General features: G+C 39.1%; 1 protein-coding gene across 1 annotated transcript; it reads left to right on the top strand.

The window, feature by feature from the left end:
- The first annotated feature begins 1,527 nt into the window (after positions 1 to 1,527).
- BDH2 (3-hydroxybutyrate dehydrogenase 2) lies at positions 1,528 to 22,363 on the top strand. The gene is made up of 10 exons (XM_003257466.3): positions 1,528 to 1,649; positions 5,184 to 5,275; positions 6,173 to 6,251; positions 8,576 to 8,672; positions 9,998 to 10,106; positions 14,737 to 14,797; positions 15,818 to 15,931; positions 18,875 to 18,933; positions 19,631 to 19,723; positions 22,043 to 22,363. Exons 2-10 carry the CDS (start codon positions 5,204 to 5,206, stop codon positions 22,094 to 22,096), a joined length of 738 nt encoding a protein of 245 aa, XP_003257514.1. The 5' UTR covers positions 1,528 to 1,649; positions 5,184 to 5,203; the 3' UTR covers positions 22,097 to 22,363.
- Positions 22,364 to 23,943: the final 1,580 nt, after the last annotated feature.

Below are 23,943 nucleotides of genomic sequence, written 5' to 3'. Positions count from 1 at the left end.
CAATGAACAAGGAGGGACAATTTTACCATAGACCTTATATGGACATATGCAGAAACTAAGTCTAGTTTTTAAAAGAACATTAAAAAGGGCAACTTTTACCATCCATTATAATTAAATTTCTCCAACCATGTCTTCATCATAATAATCACTAACATGTATTAAGTACCTGTATGGCAAACATTGTGCTGATGGATTCACAGGCTTAGTTGTTCCTCCTCACCACATCCCTGAGGTAGGTGCTATTTTACCTTCATTTTACAGATGAGAAACATAAAAGGTTCAGAGATTTAAGTGATTTACTCACTTAGCTAGTGAGAGAAAGATATGGGACTTGCCCTAGTCTTTCTGATGCCACAGTCTTTGTTCTTACCCACTGTGATGTTAGAAATCACTTAGCTCCATGTAACGAAAAACCTGAAAAACACTAAAGTTTATTGTCCTCACATAAGAAGTCCAGAGGAGTTGTTGCCTTGAGGCTGTCATCAGGGACACAGGCTCCTTCTCTTGCTGGTCCCTGTCATTAATGTGTGCCTCCGGCCTCAAACAAACTCACTAAATGGCTGCTGTGTCCCACGGCATCCTATCTTCATTCCAGGCAAAAAGAAAGGGAGGAGCAAAAGCTAAAAGCCTTTCAGAAGGCTTACTTTTCCATTGAAGAAGGAAGCCCTCCTCAGAAATTCCCACCTGCATTTCATTGGCAAGATCTATGCTGCTTGGCCACCCCTAGCAGCAAAAGAGGTTATGAAGTTGAGACTCTTGTTTTCCAGCTTTGACAAGTGAAAAACAGAGAAAGTGAGTTGGATGAGTGCCAAGGAAACCAATTTATACAGTACATATACAAGTAGCCTACACAATCACTCTGCTCAATGGCACCACAGATACATGTTGCTGTCGTAACCTAGAGGGCTCATGAGATCTAGTCCTTTCTTTTTGGCCTTATATCTCTGTTCTCTTCAGCCAAACTGGTTTTTTTGTTGTTGTTTTTTTTTTTTTTTTTTTTTTTTTTTTTTTTTTTGCTGTTAACATGTTCTCTTTTAAGCCTCCACCCTGTCATCCAAGTTTCACGTTCTCCCCGACCCCATTCCCAGTGTAGTAAGGCTCCTGGCATTCTGCCACTAAATGTGCATTAGTGTTAGAATAGTCTGAGCATGAAAAAATAAAAATCACAACTGTACCTTAAACAAAAAGGATTTTTTTTTTATTTCTCTCCCTTAAAACAATCCAGGCCAAGTGACAGGAAGGCTCTAGAATTTTCAGTGACCTGGGTTCCATTTTGTTGCTCTGCTATCTTCCACACGCAGTTTCCAGATCAGCCAATCTCGTCTACCCTGGCACTGCATATAGTAGGCATAAACAAAACAGAGAAGTGGAGAGATTGAAGTGAAGGAAATGATTTCCGCATCCTAAGTAAGCTGTAAGGTGCTTTTCCACTTTTCACCTTCCACTTGGAATTCATAGTTCTACCTGAACTCCACTAGATGGCAGCACATACATTTATAAAGTGCATGGATGGAGCCACTAAACTCTGACAGCAAGGAAACTACAAATCCCAGCATGCATTATTAAGCACTTGACTTGCTTCCAGTCAAAGGTCTCAAGTTTGTTGCTCCCACCGAGTTCTGGAGAACGCCATCAGCTCGCTGCTTAAAGTAAGATTTCCTAATACTTTTGAAATGAAACTTTAGAAAGGAAAGAGGGGAGGTTTAATTTTTAAATGTTGTTTTGTTCTGCACGTTGCCTATTTCAAAATTAATCTGAGCAGTTAGATCAGTGTAAAGATGGATTTTTAATGAGCCTGAAACTCTGTCGTATGTATGTTTTATAAAGTAGCCCAAGAAAAAAGGATTGTTACGGTATCCTAAGTGAACATTTTTCTTTCTGGCTCTTGAAAACAATGACTTCCTGAATATGCTGTTTGTGTCTCTGCTAATCAAAAATCAACATTTTGATTCTAACTTTTGGACTAAGGAAGCCAACATGTATGGTTTTCACACTGGATATATTGAGAGGTACTTGTTTTACCATTTCAGGCCGTGTTTGCTCTCATTTTCCCAAAGAAATCTGTTTTAGTTTGAGATTACAGTTTATCAAATGTTAAGGCTTTGACCCCAAAATCTGGTCCCAGAAAGACAGGAAAGCCAACTAAGAGGAGGTTTTCAGAGTGCGTAGAAATGCTGCTCTGTGCTTCGGCAATTGTTCTGGAAGTGCTTCTCCGGGTGGCAAAGATTCCTAGCAAAACCTTTGACTGGAGGCTTTACAGGGCCATACACCCAATATCACTAATGGCAGTGTTGTAAAATAGCTTTCTGTACACCATGCTTAGGATTCAAGGAGGATAAAGATAAAGCATATCTTTCTAAAGTTATACTTTAGAAGCTATCATTCCATGTTGAAATGATAAACATTCCATGTTTATCTTTTGTGTAAGAAGTAAAAAAGCAAAAATTCATTGCATCAAAGTAGGTCAGGCACTGTTAAAGCCCAGCTTCCCCATCGCCTAAAAAATGTGGACAAACTCAGACGAAGTCAGTGAGTTGTAAGCTGATCCCTGGAGCCAGTTCTTACATAATTGTGTTAGTCTGCTCCTCCAAGAAGCAGACTCCAAGATAGAATTAAATATGCATGGATTTTACTAGGGGAAATGCTGGTGTGAGAGAGAATGAGGAGAGAACTAGGGAAGGCTGTGAGAGCCATCAGACCTCGATGCAAGTCCACCTGCGAGGGGGGAAGAGAAGGAAGCCAGGTTGAGTGGAAGCATCCCAGACAGCTGTGCAGTCTAAGAGAACTTCAGCAAGGTTGTAAGGAGCTTCTCTAGCCAGTCATCCGTTGGGGAGGAGCTCTATGTCTCCCAGAAATGGGTCTGCCTTAATAAGCATGCATGCTCAGGCACTGGCTTGTAATGGCCCCAAGAAGGTGGCCTCAGCACAAGCGCAGAGAGGCAGCAGCAGCTGCGCCTCATTGTCCATTACTTCCTGGGTCAGCGGTCTGCGAGGCACAGGCTCCTGGTGCCACAGTGGGGATTTAGAGAGGCCCGCAGGGCTTTCAGTACCATGAGACAATGCCATGAGATCTTCCCTTGGACCTGCAACAAGAAGGCCTGGGTTTGAATTCATAGCTGTAAAACACTGGACAAATAACATTTCTTTGAAATTAGCCACGTTGGTGATCAGGTCCTACCTATCTCTTATCTCTGACACACTTCTCCAATCCACCTATCTCTCCATCCCTGCTATTTTCTCCAGCCCTGCTATTTCACCAGCGCCCCCCCCCCCCACCCCCAAGATAACCCTAGCAGCCTCATAATGGCACCCCATACTCCTGCCCAGGTATGTTCTCCACAGCAGTCCTTCCAAAATACGAATCTGATCATGTCACACCCTTTCCATAAATCCTTCAGTGGCTGCTGCCTATAGGAGTAACTTGCCCTTCACCATGTGGAACTTGGACCAAGTGTGGAGGTTTGAAATGGAAGAGCATATTGGGTATTTAAAAAAAAAAAAAAAAAAAAAAAGTTTGGCTAAAGAGAGAACTGAGATAAGTTCAAAGAGAAAGGACTAGGTAATATAAGCCCTTTAGGCAAGGCTATCAACCTGTACAAAATCAGGCAGATAATGGAGCAGAGTGATTGTGTAGGCTAGTTGTGCATGTACTGTAAGTTGGTTCATCAACACCATCCAACTCACTTTCCCCTGTTCTTCATTTTATCAAAGCTGGAAACAAAAGTCTCAACTTCCAAACTCTTTGCAGCTAGGAGTGGCCAAGTAGCATAGATCTGGTGAATGAACTGCAGCTGGGAATTTCTGAGAAGGTTTCCTTCTTAAATAGAAAGGTGAGGCCTCTCTGAAAGCCTTTTGGCTTTTGCTTCTCCCTTTCTTTTTGCCTGAAATGTGGATATGATGCCTTGGACAAAGCAGCCACTTTGTGAGTTCGTATGAGGTCAGAGGCACACATTAGTGACAGAGCCCAGCAAGACTTGGAGCCTGAGTCCTTGAAGACAGACTCATTTGGTGGTCATTTGACTCTTCTCCACCCCCAGCCTCACTACTAGCTTTTTCTCTCACCTTGTGATCTATAATCCAAGCACTGGTGGAATATCTCATGAACATGAGCCCCCGTATCAGTGTTTCTCAATCTTTTAGAAATTACTGATTATGCCTGTTAATGTGTTACTACTGCCTGCTTAAACTTTATAAGAGGATCAGCAGCATTGTGGGCTGGACTGTTCACATAGCAAAAGAGTCTGGAAGTCTAAGTTTAGTTCTCGCTTTCCCATTGACTGGCACTATGACATCGGGCAGGTTTCAGCAGTTTCCTCATCTGTAAAATGGGAGTATTGGATGTGATTTGATTTTTCCATCCCTCTTTTTTCGATGAATGTCTGAGACCAACTATGAAATCTTTCCAAGAGAAAAGAAAAAATAATAAGCAATTGATAGTGCAAACCTCAACAAAAGTTTATGGAAGAGAAATCAAGAAGCAGCCCTGAGTAGTAAGGACACAAATAATGTCATAGCAATGTGTGCAGGGGTCATGGAGAGAGTGATGGTGGTAGTGAGGAAACTCAGCACCAGAGGCTATCCTCTCCAGGTACTGAAGGAAGGGTGAGGTAGATTAAAGTGCAATATCTGGGCTGGGCGCAATGGCTCACGCCTATAATCTCAGAACTTTGGAAGGCTGAGGTAGGTGGATCGCCTGAGGTCAGGAGTTTAAGACCAGTCTGGCCAACATGGTGAAAGCCCATCTCTACAAAAAATACAGAAATTGGCTAGGCATGGTGGCAGGCACCTGTAATCCCAGCTACTCGGGAGGCTGAGGCAGGAGAATTGCTTGAACCTAAGAGGCGGAGGTTGCAGTGAGCCAAGATCACTCCATTACACTCCAGCCTGGGTGACAAGAGCGAAACTCCATCTCAAGAAAAAAAAAAAAAGGCCAATGTCTGTCACCAGTCATCCCTTCAGTGGGTTATGGTAAATGTGTTTGATATACAAAGCTAGGTATGTAGAGTAAGCATTCTAGGAGAATTCAGATGATGGGACTACTTGCACAGAGGTGCTGTCTTCAAGTTCCTGAAGGAGCTCACTAAATTATTCTTAAAAGAGCACACTGAACTATTCATTCTAGATGTTACTGCCTGCTCAAGATCATGTTCTACAGTATAACCCATTAAACACACATGTCTTTAGATTAAACCGCAGGTTCCATTATGGGTCGACTTGACGGGAAAGTCATCATCCTGACGGCTGCTGCTCAGGGGATTGGCCAAGCAGCTGCCTTAGTAAGTTATAAGTTACTATCTTTGTTGTTTGCCTACTAACTCTTGACATATTGAATTATGTGGACTGATGCCATGGTTGTTTACTTCTGCTCTGCTTTTTTATTTTTTTACTTTTGTGCTTCTGTTGTCTTAAGTTATAAAAATAAATAAATAAATAGGTTCCTACTCCTGACCCCAGGCAGATGAAGGAATAAGTACCTCATGTTTAGTACATGACATCACTGATAACCATTGACTCTGAGAAACTTCCCTACTTCGGTTTCTCTGCATCATAATATATTCGCTACAGAGGGCAAACAGGGTTACACAGCTTTCTGAAATTGTGTCAATTTAGATATATGACTCCAGAGTTATAAGACAGGTTACCTTGGTCTCCTGATTTGTATCAATTTCTGTTACATTATGTACCCCACTTAAGCTAATAATGGCACCTTAAGTATAACAGTACCTTAAGTATAACGGCAGGGTATGGTTTGACATTTATGAAAGCACTAGCATACTCTTAGTAGGAAAAGTGTTGGAACAACCAATTTTTCTCTTATTGTTTGGAGTTTAGTAACTCAAACTCAGAAATGATATATAGTCTCATTACAGAAGAGCAGTATTTTGAGAGTATTGAAAACAGCTGTCATTTTTTTAAAAACATTATTTTGTTTGATATTACTTAAAGGGACTAAGTCAGATGACAAGCACAATGTATGTCACGTTTTTCTAATTAATGATAAAAATAATAACAATGGAGAAGGGGTAAGACTAGATAGTTTGAAATTCTAGCTATCTTACAGGGAAAAGAACAACGAAAATAAGATAAAGGAGAAAAAGACCACATGATGTTTCATTCATGAGCACAGTTTATTCAAGTAAACAAGGGATTTATTTGTACTTTGTGTCTACTAGGCTTTTGCAAGAGAAGGTGCCAAAGTCATAGCCACAGACATTAATGAGTCAAAACTTCAGGAACTGGAAAAGTACCCGGGTAAGCAACTCAGCAGCTTGAACTTGGGTTCAGTGTCGGCAAGGTATTATAAAGCATGGTGCTCACATGTTGAAAGAAAATTCCTTAGCTACTGAGCTCCGCTGCCCTACTTTTTAGATTCTCACTCTCCGGTATGAAATCTATATTTTGTGAACCTATAGACAAAAATCTGTGTACTTACATGCATAAAAAAATTTGAGGACGAATACTTACAATCCTTTATTTAGCCAACACATTGAGGGATCCAGTTCCTAATTACAAACTTACATGTGAAAATTTACTAGTTGTTAGGTTAACTTTTCATGACAGCTTTTCACTTCTGTGCCCTCCTCCTCTAGGATAGCCCTAATAGTAATTTTAAATTACTATTGCCTGTGTAATTTTAAATTTTCTAGTATCCACATTAAAAAAGTAAAAAGAAACAAGTGAAAATTAATTTAATAATATATTTTCTTTTATCCAATATATCTAAAATATAATCTCAACATGCACTCAAGTTAAAAAATTAATAGAATATTTTAATTTTTTCTTACTAATTTTGTATTTAAATTATTAGAAGTTTCTTACAAACTTCAATCATTAATTTGCTCTTCTTTGCAGCTTTTCTCTTAATTTTCTCTTCTTTTAGGTATAATTGAGAAATAAAAATTGCATATATTCAAGATGTCCAACATGATGCTTTCATATATGTTGTAAAATACCTTGTGAAATGATTATCACCGTCAAGCTAATTAACACATCCATTACCTCGTTTAGTTACCTCTGTGTGTATGTATGTGTGTGCTAAGAATACCTAGGATCTACCCTCTTAGCAAATTTCAAGTATACAATACATTATTCATAACTATAGTCACTGTACTGTACATGAAGTCTTATAACTGCAAGAGAGTACCCTTTGACCAACATCTCAATATTTTCATACTAAATCTTTAAAATTCATGTGTATTTTACACTTGCAGCACATTTCATTTCAGACTAGCTGCATTTCAGGTGCTCAGTAGCCACATGTGGCTGGTAGCTACCATACTGGAGACAGCTCAGCCCTAAAAATCACACATCATCATGAGAAACCCTAAGAGATTACCCAGATTATTAGGTGTGCACCACCACTTCTTCACCCCACTGAACCAAACTCCAACATCAAAGGATTTTAATTGCAGTTTACCCAAAGAAATCACAACAGAGAACCTATCTGAAAGTTAACCCTTACAGCAAAATAGAACAGGTTACATAATCAAACAGCAATTAGTTCCTCAAATTAGTTAATTGAATTGGAATATGTTGAGCTATAATTCAAACAAGTCAAAGTAAAGCTGCTGCACTGGGAAAGCACAAAAATAAGGAAATGTTTCTGAAACAAAATTTCAAGTCTTCGCTTTCCTTATGAATCTTTTCTTTCTATATTTCCCCAAAATAAAATAAACCATACACATATTATTTATAATATATTATGAATTATAAAATATAATACACATTATAAATAATTATATATTATAATATATGTATTATACATATATTATTATATATACATATTAATACATTGTATATGTTATAAATTATATTACTATATATTATATATTATGGACATTATAAATAATATGTGTATATATTTATAATGATGACTGCTGCTTTTGTTAGACACTGTTTGGAGTTTCTCAGCAACTAGTACAGTGTGTATCTCTCAGGTGCCCTCCATGCCAGATCTCTCATGTCTAGCCTTCAAGTGTGTCATCCCTTCTTCTGACCCCCTCATTTCTTCTCCTTGCAGTTTAGTCCAGAAATACATGTATTTGACTGGATATCTTTGACTAACATAGTCATTTCTAATAAATAATGGAAATGACATAAAGGGGAAGCTCACAAATAGAAACAGTCTCTTATTCCAGAACCCTTGCTCTTCCCCACCCCTCACTCAGACAAAATTCTGCATTACTGTATAGGTACCAGCAACCCAGTCTCTGGCAGGGGAAGGATAGGCTCAAATGAGCCCATTTTCAGTTATTACTGCTGGCTTACTGAGAAACATCTAATGTACACCAGTCATTCTTTACTATAAAGCCATTACTCAGAAAGGACCCTTATTATTCAACTTGGAAAATGGACAGAGAGGAAGGAAGAGGGACGGATGGGTTATTGGAGGAGTCAAGATGGACTTTAAGTTTACTAATGAGACTCTGAAGATTCTTAAGACCCTAGTAAGAAGGTCAGCAATCTATGAAGCCTAGCTGGATAGATGTTGCCATCTTCACACTTCACACTTCAAAACAGCTAAACCTTCAAGGCTAAACACTTTTAGGAATAGTGCCTCTTGTTTTATTTTTCAGGTATTCAAACTCGTGTCCTTGATGTCACAAAGAAGAAACAAATTGATCAGTTTGCCAATGAAGTTGAGAGACTTGATGTTCTCTTTAATGTTGCTGGGTAATTAATAACTTTTTAATTTCACTTTCCTTACAGAAAGTTTTCTATGACTTTCATTCAAAGAATTTTGATAATATGGCAAAATCATTCATTGTGAACCATGACATATTCCTTGGGAAATATGGCTAGATTTTACACAGCATTTTCATTACACATAAAATTCAGCAAGTAAGACAGCCTTAGAGTGTGACATGATCTGGGGCAAATGAGGTCTACTCGAGACAGATGATACTGATACAAAGCTGTATTATGTGTTACAATGTATGGAAGTTAAATTAAAGCAATAGTTTCTGATAATCTATTTTATAAATAGTCTTGCATCCTCATGTAAGAATACAGCCAGAAACATGAAACAAATAGTTAGCAAAGTTGGTTTTTGAGCATCTATTAAATTTTCAGCCATGTAGGGGATGCAGAAATATATCATGTGGTTCCTGCTGTCATGAAACTGACATTCTGACTGAGCTGGCAGAACTTTGGTACATAGAAGTCACAGCCAACAATATTTTATAATTAATTACATAATTTGGGTCCAGAGGACCAAATCAGTAAGGGTTCCAGTGTTTTGGAAGCTTCCCTCAGAAAATGTAACTTGAAAAATAGTGAAGGCTACTTTAAGGGTTTGTTTGGTTCCGCCTTAACGTCTCTCTGAAAACAAACTAACATCTCTCAGTATGTTAGAACACTAGCAATATCACTTTGCTGCTCTGAGATGTGGAGACACTTGTTTTCCTTGCAATTTGCATTTCCCTTGAGAATTCTAAATCTGTGCCACCTGAGGGCACTGTTGCTCTTGAAATAGGAATCGCATAGGCAAATAGGGCAGATGTTTTTTCTCTCTTTTTTTTTTTTTTTTTTTTTCTGAAACAGGGTTTGTCTTGGTTCCCCAGGCTAGAGGGCAGTGGAATGATCATAGCTCACTGCACCCTAAAACTCCTGGGCTCAAGTGGTCCTCCTGCCTCAGCCTTCAAAGTAGCTGAGGCTGCAGGTGTGTGCTACCATGCCTAGCCCTGTTCTCCTTTATTTGTTGTTTGTTTTTAATGGCATTGATGTTTCCAGCACAATTAATATAAAGCTTCTTATGTTTGGTGACCATACTTTTGTTTGGAAAACAAGAAGGATCTTGTTTTCAGATGACATTTCTAGCTTAAGTTGTTGGGATTCTTACTAATATAATATACTAAGTGATACTATGATTTGTTTAAAGTCTTGATAAGGGAAAGAGACAGTGATCTAAGTCACTAAGTGACCATAAAAATAATCAGCAAATGGAATAGAAAAATTTTAATGGCAGTTATTCCTCCATTGTTTAATCACTCTTCTAGTTTTGTCCATCATGGAACTGTCCTGGATTGTGAAGAGAAAGACTGGGACTTCTCGATGAATCTCAATGTGCGCAGCATGTACCTGATGATCAAGGCATTCCTTCCTAAAGTAAGATCACCACCACCACCACCAGGATAAGCACCACATTAGGTCTCTGTACTGGGCACACAGAAGGGATTCCCACATGTGCTGAAGAGTGATAACTAACACAATGATTAACATGCATTGAACATTTATATCAAGGCATTTCACATAAATTAATCTATTTAACCTTCCAGCTCATCCACTCAAGGAATATTTATTAAGCACTTTCCACATGCCAGGCTCCATTCTAGGCACAGAAGATACACAAGTGAACTAAACAAAGTGCCTTCTATAAGGCAGGTTCCATTATTGGGGGTGAGACAGGACAATTAGTAATCAAATAGACATAGAATATGTGGCGTGGTTTTAAGTATAATGAAGAGAAAGAAGCTAGGATATCAATGAGGCCCCTCTGGACTCCACCGCGAAAGTGAAATTGTCATAGCAGTCCGAGAAATGAGACAGCTGATCATTCAGGTACCTTGGGAGAGGACTCCAGGCAGAGGTAACAGCAGGGAGGCACACGAGACTGGAATGAGTGTATGAGGTAGATACTATTATCTCATCCATTGTTCAGAAGATGAAACTGAGAGTTCAGACAACTTGCTCAAGGTCACCCAACCAGCACATGGTTAGAACCAAGATTTAAAGCCTGGACATTGAGCCCCTTCATGAATTTCAGTCTAGGCTCACACTCTCAAGAGGGATGTACCCCATTGCTTTTCTCTACCCTGAAGAGTCTCCCTTTGCTCTTGTTTTGATCTGAACCACAGTGGTACTGGGCAGGTGAGAGACAGTGTGTGCTCAAGACAGCGTTCCTCCTAGGCCTGCTTCCCTTGAATTCTCAAGCCCTCACACAGCGCATCAATGTTTTAAATTTTATTTTATAAACTAGCATTAAGCACCTCTTGGTATAAATCACTATATAAAGTATTCTAGGGGAGTATAAATATGAGCAACATACATCCCTGATTTCAAATGAGCTTATAAACCAGTAGTAGCAGACAGCGCAGGCTGAGACAATGAAAGGGGTTGACTGGGTACAGAGCCAGCTCAACTCAAGGTTGTAAATTGAACTCAGTGAAATGCAGAAGAACAACTTTTCCCTTCCATCCCAGCTGGATTTGATGTCCTGTCCATGTCCGGGCAGGCGAAGAGCTTTGTTAATGGCACAGCAGGGCTGATATTCTACTCTGAATATTCAACTTAATGTTAAGGTTCCAGATGAACATTAACAGGAAAATTAGAGAAACTGACTTAGTAATGAAGAAACTTTGAAAAATCTACTTGTTTAGTGCCTAGAAGGGATTTTTGGGTGGGTCCACAGAATGCTGAACTAGCAAATTTTTATAACAAATTGTTTTTTTAAATGTAAGTTGCTTTTTTAGCCTCTTTGGAGTTTATGAGAAACTATATTATTTGGAACACGAATGTATTTTTGAAGACAGATCCTTTGCATAGGTTACAGAGGTAGAGCAGAGACTGTGGTACAGGAGGAAAGCTTAGGTCATCGTGGGTAAGACTGTGGCACATGCATGAGACTCATTTGCAAAACCAGGCTCTAAAGTGCTTTACAAATTTTAGTAAAGGAAGTAGGTTTGGAGTACAGTGGAGCTGAAATGTAAACTTGTGTTAATTTTTAAAATATACAAACATTAACTTGCAAACTAGTGAGTTTGCTTGTGATTTACAATATCTTAGCAATTATCCATATGGGCCAAAAACACAGATTTGTTTAAAAATAAAATCCCAAGAGATGTTAATGGCAGGAATATGGTATTAGAAGGTTCTAGTGCCTCTTGTTTAAAGTGACCTTGACAAAATAGAATCCTGGTCTTGGACTCTATCATCAGAAGTCCTTAGGTGCAGTCTGCACCCTGCCCCTAATTGGCCATGTGCCATAGAGATGGCACTTGTACCCTCCCAGTACATATTTCTTTTAGCTAAAAAATGGTGATGATAGGTTACACAATCACTTCCAGCCGTAATTATCTAGGATCCTCTGTACCATTAACTGTGACACACATATCTCATGTTAGAACTTTCCAGGGGAAGCTAGGATTTGGAGTCTAGGCAGCTCTGGAAGGTCAGCTGGTCAGAACATACAACACTCATAGGAAATTTTTATTCATGGATAGATACACAGGAAAGCATTCCAAGACTGGAAGATCAGTCAAAAGCCAGAGAACAAGTTGAAAATACTTTAAGAAGAGGTCAATGCAGAATCCAGACTCCACCAGAAGAGAAGATCCATTAGGGCAAAGATTTGGGGATATCTTTGTTATTTGGGTTGGTTGGTTTGCTTGCTTTTTTCCCCCACCTTGCTGTGTCTTAGAAGAGTCTTTAGCATATAGAGGTGCTCAGCAAACATTTGTCAAATAAATAAATGAATCAAGGTTGTCAGTCTAGCAGGAACCACTGGGGACCCAAGTGGCCAAGTTCCACCAGGGTTAGGGGCTGAGCTCTGGCCAATGGAGACAGAAGGGCTGGGTCAGAGTACGACTAACTAGGTACAGCTCCAGGGACTCTTAAGGGGTATTTCTAGCCCCTACCTAGGCTTCTGGGAGATCAATCCTAGAGAGCAGTACTATGTACCAGGCACTTCACTTTATAGTCATGCCTGCCAGAGAGGGCTATTGCATGGGGAGCCAGGAAGAGCCTGACACCATGACGACAGCTCCTGACCTGGACTGGGAAGGCAGCATGGGAACAGGCACCGACTATGGGCCCTAGAAGCAGCAGAGGGACCTTGGTTGAACTTGGTTGAATAGACAGTGCAAGTGTTAGGGGGCAGCACTAACATCTCTTAGGTGGCTTTATTCTAAGGTTTTGCCTGAGATAATATTGCATTTCTAGAGAGGACTCGAGATTGAACCTACTTAATAACCCATCTTTATGTATTAAATTGGGGTATATGTATTCTACATGTATTTTAAATGGGGAATGCTATTTGCTAAAATGGATAAGAAAGAACAATTTTAAGGCTTACTTTTCAACACCATTACACTTGACCAACATTCTTGACAATTTTTATGAGAACCCCATTTCATTATGGTCTTCTTTATTATATAAAACAAACAATTAAGTTAAACATTATTTTTTCCCCTGCTGTCTTCCTTAACTTGGTTGGGTTACAGTCAGCCTCTCCTTGTATCCACTTAGTCCATTCAGCATAGTGCCTTGGGGTTATTTTAGATTCTGTTTTTAGGGGCAATTAGTAGCTAAATCTCAGAACAAAAGCAGAAGAATATCCTAAGGAATCAATCATCTTGGCCACACCAATCCTGGATCCATTCAATTATTTACTTTCCCCTTTCCTATACCTCTTTTTCTAAATGCTGCTAAAGAAATTCATCCCAACAGAAGTCATTTTTTTTCTCTGGCCCCTTACACTGCCTATTGAGACTTCTACGTACATGTTATAATTAGTAAAGTTTGAAAACATTTTTAAATTCATAGCAGTTTTCTTTATTATATATTTATTTAGCTATAGGACAGGGCCCAGCAATCTGTGTTTTAAACTAGCACCTCAAGAGATTCTGATTCATCAACATTTATTGACTGCCTACTGTGTATACTGTCTAGGACAAAACAGCCAAAGACACTCATCTTAATAAATTCACACTTTAGTGGGGGAATTCTGAAGAAGGTGTTCTTAGGAAACACTGCCCTAAATTGGTGAGGCCCGCCACCCCTGCAGCAACCATCTACAAGGTCCTGCCCATCCTGCCTCAGCCCTCTCCTCCTCAGCTACCCATAGACATTTCTGCAGCTCCACCTTTATCACTCTTTCCTGAACCCTGCATCAGCTTCCACTAGTCTCTGGGCACCAGAGTAACCCTTGCAGTCCCCATGTCTGAACATGCCACTTCTCCTCTGCTTTAAACCCTTCAGTGTCACTGCATCGCCTTCAGGGTAAAACCCAGGTTCTAAATTCAGCCCTTGTTGACCTCTGCAGCCTCATTGCTTCCACACCCTGCATTCCAGCCAGACCCAGCCCCAACTCCCAGTTCCTGATGGAACCTTTATACCTGTGTATCCACTCCTCAAAACATCCTTTTCTTTTTCTGACCAATACTCTAGTGTTCAAAATTCAGCCCATATCCTTCCTTCTCAGGAGGTACCCTCTGAGTGTCGCTCAGCCTGAATTCCTCCCTTTCTGCCCTCACTCTGCTGTTAGATCTCTGTGGAGGTCTCTGCTGTGGCTGGATGTGGATTATGTCAGCCACTATAACCAGACTGGTTGTCTCCTGTAGGCAGTAATCTCCTGGACCTAGCACAATACCTGGCCTCACTAGGTATTCAAAAAATATGTGTTGAATGGAGTAAGTTTCCCAACATCGGTAACACACAATAACAACATTTATTCGCATTTCATTTAAGTCAGCATCCATTTGTAGTCTTGCTGACATTCTTGTACCATTGGAAGGTGGTAATCTCCCTGGGAAATGCCAGTGAGTGCGGTCACATTGCCATCATTTCCCAGCAATAGTTGATGAGGTGTTTTGGGTTCACTGTTAAGACTGCTTAATAGTGCTTAATGTGACTAGCTAATACAGTAATTAAATTCATTCTGCAAACCCTAAGAAAATGCAAATCTGTTTTAGCCCACAAAGTGGATTTTTTTATATATATATTTGTTTTGTTTTGGCAGATGCTTGCTCAGAAATCTGGCAATATTATCAACATGTCTTCTGTGGCTTCCAGCATCAAAGGTGGGTCTGTCTCCTTCTGAGGACTGCAATGCTCATACACGCACATCAGTAAGAGCTCTGCGTTTGGGAACAGGCATAGCAGAGATCATAATTTCAAGTACTGAAATGATTTCAAAACTGCTTTTTCCCAAATTGGTATTAAGTTCCTTAACCACAGATCTTTTGCTCTAGATGTGAGCCAGTGGTAAAATTAAATTAAAATGTGGGGTATTTTTGCCCTCCCTTTTATTCTTTCTAATGGATACAGAAATGAACATCAAACTGGGAGAAAGAACCATTTAACATTTAATTAATTTAAAATAGTGTATTGAGCACCGGTATGTGCTCTGCCTATAAAAGAATTCACAGTCCAAAACTAGAAGCAAGGCAGCAAACAACATCTTCTCCAGTGTGATGATATATAACAGAGGTTTGTACAAAGTGCTGTCAAAATACAGCGAAATAACTGCCTGTGAGTTTGTGGAATGCTTCACAAAGACAGTTGATCTGAGCCATCAGCGAGAAGTCAAGTTGAAGGACAAGGACAGCAGTGCAAAATGTGGATTATGTCACAATCTGGCATAGTTGGATCTGTGAGTTTAAAATGAAATAGTTACTGCTGAGATAACATTTCTTCTCTTTGCAAGGATACACATATTCAACATACACAAGAGAGGAATGTAAAGAAGTGCCTAGGCCTCCTGTTTTATTGTTTTGTTTTGTTATTAATCTTTATTTTCTTTTGGAATCTGCCTAAGAGTTATGGCAACTGATGATGAGAAACTAAGACTACCAATGTTAAATAAGTTCAGCATTTCAATTAAGTCTCAATTAAGTATAGGCACCTATACTGATATTATTTCCCTAGATCTAGAAACTGACTCTATTAAAGGAAAAAAATCTGATATCAATCTTTTTAAAAGGGGAGGAATGTGGGAGAAAGCATGAAAATGGCTACTGGGAAAACTTATTTGTGTTACCTTTCTAAAGGAAAATACATTTTTTATTCCTTCAATTGTTGAACCTTTCCTCCACCCTCAGGAGTTGTGAACCGATGTGTGTACAGCACAACCAAGGCAGCCGTGATTGGCCTCACAAAATCTGTGGCTGCAGATTTCATCCAGCAGGGCATCAGGTGCAACTGTGTGTGCCCAGGTGAGTAAGGCACTGCAGGGCTGTGAACTTGGCCTTCTGACACTGTGTTTGCCACTGTGAAATGTATCTATAAAAGTTTGTTTACCATATGTTATATTGTATTCTGGGGAAAAGTTCAGAAAAAGGGGATGAGGGCTGGGCTTATTAAGATAACAGTACAGTTGTAAGTTGAGACGGAGATCCTAAGTCACTGGGAACGAGCCACAGATGCAAAAGGCTTAAATGCTACTCATGTGTTGGACAATTCAGAAGCAAGTGGCTAAGAGACATAGTTGGCCAGGCTTGATGTTGGGAAGCCGACCAGGGTTGACCTTTTCAGGGGAAGGACGTCAAGAGAAAGATGAAAATAGACCACGCTCACAGGACAGCAGGGAAAAAGTAAGGGGAGTCTTCCAAAACACAAGGATCCACTAAAATCATTTGAACCACTGGGGTGGCCATAAATAAAAAGGAGGCATTAACCTTCCTTTATGCTATAAAAAGGGGGGCGGCAAACCATGGCCTATGGGCCACATCTGGGTCACCACCTATTTTGTAAGCAAAGTTTTACTGAAACACTTCCACACCCGATTTGCTTATGTTATTGCCTATGGCTGTTTTCATGCTACAAAGGCAGAGTTTAGTATAATAGTTGCAATAGATAAAATGACTCTCAAAGCCATACATATTTTTTGTCTGCCTCTTTACCAAGAAAGGTGTGCCAATCCCTCATACAAAGGAAAGAAGAAAAGCAGAACTTTCCTTTTCTTAATAACTATGGGGATGTGTCTCATTTTCACAATAACCATACATGTGTTTATTAAATTGATATGTACTTTTGCCTGGTTCTACCAATCTAAAAGGAACTTAAGGTATCTAATAAGGATTATAATATTCTTTAAAAAGAAATTATTGCTTATCCAGGATCAAGGTTTCTCAAGGTTTCCCTCGGTAGTGCACAATTGATATGGGGGGTGGTGTGTGAAAGGGAAACATTTCAGTATGACCTGGGGACCTTTCAAACCTGAAGGGCATGCCAGAATTTAGGGAAGGAGTTCATGGAGAGAATTGTGTTGTTTAGAAAGACCCACAAGAGATTCTGATTGAATCTTCAGTTGAAACCCACTGACTTAAAGAGGGAAAACTAAACATCCCCCAAGCTACAGAATTTCAGCGATTGAGATGTTCTGTTTTATTTTTCTTGGAACAGAGATGTAAACGTAGGTAACACTAAGAAAAAGAAGAATACATGAGAGGTCATTTCACTGGGTGTTGATGTACATCCTGGCGATACTTGAGTCTAGCTGTTCTTGGTGCCATTTACCCAGTGGAATAAATGGTAAAATGATTTGGAAAATGTGGTTGTTTCAGCGACTGGACTTATCAGAAGATTGGAAAATATGCTATCAAACTCTTTGGAACAAGGAACTAGCTGTGACTCAGTGAACCAATCACAGCAGAAAACTTGAGTAGGACTGAGTGTGTCTGAGATGCTGCTGATGGTTGTTATAGTCACAAATCTCCAGCCAGACTTGTGTAGACCCTGGCATAGTATGTCTGTGCCATGGACACAGCTGAACCCAGTGACACTGGAATACTCTAAAGGCATGGGCTTGCTCTACAGTTCTTATTTAATAGCCATTAGTACCAGTCATATGTAAGACATGATGTTCATTTAGCTCAGAGGGACAAAGCTGTTAAAGCTGTAAGGATTCTGAAGAGACTGTTAGTGAAAGCTTGAGGTGCACACTGTTGGTAAAACTGTGGACTTTAAGGAGGCTATTGAGGAAAGTGAAGAAAATATTATTGAAAATTAGAAAAAAGAGTGTCTTTGTCATACAGTTTCAGAAAGTATATCAACACTGTTGCCTGTAGTGTGAAGGCAGAAGATGTTACTAATGAACTGGGTGACCTAGTTAAGGCGATTTCTACCCAGAGTCTTAAAAGTGCTGGCTTCTTACAGTAAAATGTGACAAGAGACAGATAACCAACCTAAAGAGGGGGTTCCAAAACGGAGTCAGGCTTTCTGATTTTGAAGATTTCCAGCTTCATCAGAAAAAATAGCAAATGATGCTAAAATTAAGAAATGTTTTCTGAACAAAGATCAAATCTATGGCACTCTCAGGAACATGATCCAAAGGTGAAGTATGACTGTAAAACCATTTGTTACAACCTCGGAAAGATCACATTATTTGCCAGAGTACTCTTTAGTCTGAAAAAAGGGCCCTCTAAAGAGAATGAACAGTTTATGTCAGTTAACAAAAAAGTCTGGGTAACTTGCTCTAGGAGACCATAAACTAAGTGGAATTTTAAAATGTTAGTATTGTTCTTATTTTTCTTTTTTCAAGTAAAATAATTTTAAATTAGATTAAATTATATTTTTGATTAAAAACTTGAAACTGTGGTTAAAAGTAGGAATTTGAAACAATGAAAATAGGCAAGGTGATAAGAAAAATTTAGCACCACCTGAATTACCAAGGACTATGGTAGCCATGGGATTGTCCCCAAAGATGCCACAGTGAACTTGACAGCAAAGAATGGTTTTGAGATCACTGAGGCAAACTGGCTCCTTAAGCTGGCAAAGTGCTTGTACGATTTTATCTACATCTCAGGGTTATTGTGAGCATTAGCTGAGATCATACACATAAAAGTCTTTAAAATCCATAAAGCATCATATAAATGCAATATGACTAAAATATATGTCCTTGAGAATGCTGCGTGATTCATCCAGAGTCCCTACATAGTGTCACAAAGAATCATAGTCTGTGTTTTTAAAATCATAGAAATGTTATTGAAGAAGTTATAAGCCTATTAAATAAGAGGCCTCAGGCAGGCAGCTGTAAAGTTGTCATTTGAAGTCAAGGAGAAGAATCTCACTGATTATCATATGGAAAGGAAGTTTAGTTATCGACTTCTTTTTCAGTCTAAGTGAGTAACCAAGCTGAATATCCCCCTTTGATTTAGGAACGGTTGATACGCCATCTCTACAAGAAAGAATACAAGCCAGAGGAAATCCTGAAGAGGTATATCTAGCATTTAAAATGTATTTAAACCTTTGGTTAATAAATGCCCTCTTCCATACCTATAGCAGACAAATTCATAGAGACAGAAAGTGAAATGGTAGTTGCCAGGGGCTTGGAAGGAGGGAAATGAGTAGTTAATGCTTAATGAGTAGAGCGGTTCCATTTTGTAAGATGAAAAGAGCTCTGCTTGGGAAGCTGAGGTTGGCGGATCGCTTGAGCCCAGGAGTTTGAGGTACAACAGTGAGCTATGATCACAACACTGCACTCCTGCCTGGGCAACAGAGCAAGACTCTGTCTCCAAGAAAAAATAATAATAATAAAAATAAGAGTTCTGGAGATGGACAGTGGTGATGGTGGCACAACAGTGTGAATGTGCCTAACACTATTGAACTGTACACCTAAAATGGTTAAGATAGTAAATTTTATATTCTGTATACTTTACCACAACTTTTGAAGATGAAAAAATAATGCCCTCATCCTTTAATATTAGCTTTCTGATCTGTCACAATATCTGTGAGTTTTAGTACAACACAAACAATTTGAGTGACTTTAGCAAAAGAATCACCATAACCCTAGTTGATTATTCATCAAGGCAGCAAGCCAGTGGATTCTCTTGCCTTTAACTCCTTGAAGAAGATGCAGGTAAGCACATACAGCTGCTTCCATCACTGATGTCTGGTATGGTCTCTGGTCACAGGCACGGAATGATTTCCTAAAGAGACAAAAGACGGGAAGATTTGCAACTGCAGAAGAAATAGCCATGCTCTGCGTGTATTTGGCTTCTGATGAAGTAAGCACTATTCTTCTCAAGGAGTTCATTACCCTCGATCACATTTGGCCACAATTTGCTCATCAAAATAATATCATTTTAGAGAGTTTATGGCATATATATGCTAAGATGCTACATTTATAAGATAGGGATAAGTTCTCATTTAATTTGCTCAAAGAAAGACCACTTTGATGTGAGCCACTAATTCTTCCTTATTGAGCTTTACATAAAATCTTGTAGCAAACAAAATGGAGGACTAAAAAAGTTAAAATGCTCAATTTTCTGAGAGACAGTTCCTTTCAAAAATTATAATTGGGCAAACCCTGATTAAATGCAAGTCAATGGAACCTCCAGGATTATAAGAGCTTTAAGTGAAATGGGGAGAGGATTAAGCAGATTTGTGTTCAGTGGACACAGAATTGGCATGTGGTGTTTTAGTTTTACTTGTAACTTGTTTGGGAGAATTCCGCTGGCTCTTTTTTCTCTATTAATTCTTACTTGTGGCCCGGCATGGTGGCTCATGCCTGTAATCCCAGCACTTTGGGAGATCGAGGCAGGAGGATCACCTGAGTTCAGGAGTTTGAGACCAGCCTGGCCAACATGGTGAAACTTCATCTCTACTAAAAACAGAAAATAGCTGGGCGTGGTGGCGGGCGCCTGTAGTCCCAACTATTCGGGAGGCTGAGGCAGGAGAATCACTTGAACCAGGGAGGCGGAGGTTGCAATGAGCCGAGATTGGCCACTGCACTCCAGCCTGGGTGACAGAGCGAGACTCCGTCTCAAAATAAATAAATATTTTTAAAAATTCTTATTTGTTCATCATCGTGTGTGGAAACTCCTAATTTAATCTCTTCCACTTTGCATCCATTTAACAGTTTTTTCCTTAATGGCTATTGTTTACTTTTAAATGGTTTAAGATGAAAGCAAAAATGATGTTTATAAGGTATAGAGCACAAGAACGTCCTCCTCTGTTTTATGTCTCTGAATACTACAGGAACAAGGAACTGTAATGTGTGAGAAGAGGGAAGGAAAGGGGACTAGGCGGGAGTGAGGAGGGAACAACTGATAGCTCCTCTTCCCAGTAACTTGGTGCACACCAGATAGTTGGTGAATGTGACAAATACAGGGATTGAAATGTTTCTGTGACAGCGCAGTTTCTTCTCAGAACTTCTCCCAACTATTAACAACAATTGTTAATAGCTGGGGAAATTAATAGACAAATGTGTAATGGAGAAGCACATGAGCCTTTGTGATTTCTTTGAATCCATATCTTCAGCAGAGCTCATTTGATTTGGGTACTGCTGATAAGCTAAATTACCCTTAGTTAGCCAGACCTTAGGTTACAAAATATTTGGAAGTGTTCTGGCTTGAAATGTGCTACAAAAGTACCTTTGGCTTTTTAGAGGTTTCCAGAGGAGTTCATATGTGTAACAGAGCTTGTCTTTTAAAAGAACTTGGGGGAGTTGGAGGTATTTCTTTGGTGAAGTGACTAGTAACTCCCTAGTTCACCTACTGTATATTATCAGCTTTGATATATTGAACTCTTAAAATTTCTCTATTCATTATGATGTCCTTACTTCCTCTTCCATTGTTTCAGGCTTTAGATGAATTTAGACTGTTTGAGTCTTTATTATCCATTTTAAGTTAAAAGATTTTTAAACTTCTACCAAAAAGATCACTTCAGCCTTATTTAGAAAATGAAAAATTTATGGGAATAAACCAGCAATTGTTTTTTAAATTCCTTAGTTTTATAAAGATTTGGATATCTGAAACTAACATAGAATATTTTTATAGCTTAATATATTATAGTTATTATTATTCATGTAAATTTTTAAAACACATTTAGTGTGCTTCAGCTCCTAGAATTATCCACTTATAATTGATCAACTAAATATATGCTGTTTTTTTTAAAAACTGGTCATTAATATGACCATTTTATGACTGATACACTTACGTTCAAAGGTTTATTAGTGGCATAAAACTTAGCTAGTTTTGAATAGTTCTGAGTTTCAAAATGAAAATGTGCTTTTAGCCTATATCCTAATTTGGGAAATGGCTATACATCACTTTTCCTTAATTTGGGGATTCTGAGACCAAATACCTAACAGTGACAGGTGCTTAGACACCAGCCAGAGGCCATTTAGTTCCAGATCACAGGACACTCAGCAGTTCTAAATCAACCAAACGTTAATTTGGATTTCCCTGAATTAAGTGTTTAAGTGAGGTTTCCTGTTAGGACAAGAGTAAATTGTTTAGTTATCCTAGTCATAGGAAAATTTGAAAATACAGCCTGTATCAAACCTGGTTAATTGTTCTGTCTCCTTGTGTTTATCACTGCAGTCTGCTTATGTAACTGGTAACCCTGTCATCATTGATGGAGGCTGGAGCTTGTGATTTTAGGATCTCCATGGTGGGAAGGAAGGCAGGCCCTTCCTATCCATAGTGAACCTGGTTATGAAGAAAACTCACCAATCATCTCCTTCCTGTTAATCACATGTTAATGAAAATAAGCTCTTTTTAATGATGTCACTGTTTGCAAGAGTCTGATTCTTTAAGTATATTAATCTCTTTGTAATCTCTTCTGAAATCATTGTAAAGAAATAAAAATATTGAACTCATAGCAAGAGAATAGTTTTTAAAATAAATCTCAATATGTAAGCATCTGTCTTAGTCACTTTGGGCTGCTATAACAAATTACCATAGATGGAGTGTCATAGACAACAAACATTTATTTTTCAGTCTGGAGGCTAGGAAGTGCAAGATAAAGTTGCCAGCAGATATGGTATCTGGTTAGGGCCCACTTCCTGGTTTGCAGATCGTCCTCTTGCTATATCCTCACATAGCAACAGCAGAGAAAAAAAGCAAGCTCTTATGTGTCTTTTTATAAGGACACTAATCCTGTTCGTGAGGGCACTACCCTTATGACCTGATTACCTCTCAAGGGCCCCACCTCCTAATGTATCATATTGGGGGTTAGGATGTCAACACATGACTTTCGGGTGATACAAATAGGCCATTGCAGCATATACAATTAAAATGTAAATACGAAGAAAAAAAGGAAGTTTTTGGGTTTTTTTTGTGGGGGCGGGGGTTAAGGAAGAAGATAGTAATTTCAGGACTAGGCATGGTAGCTCATGCCTATAATTCCTGTACTTTGGGAGGCCAAGGCAGGAGGATCACTTGCTGTCAGGAGTTCAGGACCAGCCTGGTTAACAGAGAGAGTCTAAGGCAGGAGGATTACTTGAGCCCAAGAGTTCGAGGCTGCAGTGAGCCGTAATCATGCCACTGCACTCCAGGGCGACAGAGCAAGACCCTGTACCTAAATAATAATAATAATAATTTCCACTTTATTTTTCAATATTCAATTTTTTTTTTTTTTTTTTTTTTTTTTTGAGATGGAGTCTTGCTCTTTCGCCCAGACTGGAGTGCAGTGGCGTGATCTCGGCTCACTGCAAGCTCCACCTCCCGGGTTCATGCCATTCTCCTGCCTCAGCCTCCCAAGTAGCTGGGACTACAGGTGCCCGCCACCACGCCTGGCTAATTTTTTGTATTTTTAGTAGAGACGGGGTTTCACCGTGTTAACCAGGATGGTCTCGATCTCCTGACCTCGTGATCCACCCGCCTCAGCCTCCCAAAGTGCTGGGATTACAGGTGTGAGCCACCGCGCCCGGCCTCAATATTCAAATATTTTTATATAATTCTGCGTGATTCTGTATGTAGATCCTAATTTTAAAATTTTACACCATCATAAATGAACAAAGGTAGGAAGGAGTTTGGCTTCAATAGCTTACAGTAAAAGGAGTAAAGGAGTTCAGCCTCAAAACGATATTGTTGACCTGTTATGTTATGAAAAATAATCCAGTGTTTATACTTAATGGATGCCATCCCTTATTATTTACTATTTTCTTAGTCTAACTAAACAATCTTTATTAAAATAAGCAATGATACTTGACATGGGCCTAAGAAATATATAGTTAGTTAACTGACAATATTGTCAGTTAGGGGGATTTCTTTTTTAAATTAAGTACAGATTTCTTCACCAAACAGGATAACAGAAAAGAGGACATAAAATTTGGACATAGTCTCTGGATAAATAAATGTAAATTTAAATATAAATCATATAACAGGAAACAAGCGAAATTAAATAAATTTTTCAAGAAAAGTACATTTATGGATGGTAATTCTGTAACATTGTTAGGGCAAAGTTTTTTGTTTTTAAGGGTTTCATGTTTGTTTTTTAC

Source organism: Nomascus leucogenys, chromosome 9 (genome assembly GCF_006542625.1).
Source record: "Nomascus leucogenys isolate Asia chromosome 9, Asia_NLE_v1, whole genome shotgun sequence".
In the NCBI taxonomy this organism is placed as follows: domain Eukaryota; kingdom Metazoa; phylum Chordata; class Mammalia; order Primates; family Hylobatidae; genus Nomascus; species Nomascus leucogenys.
Note: the sequence above shows the minus strand (reverse complement) of the source record. Positions and strands in the feature narration are given on the sequence as shown.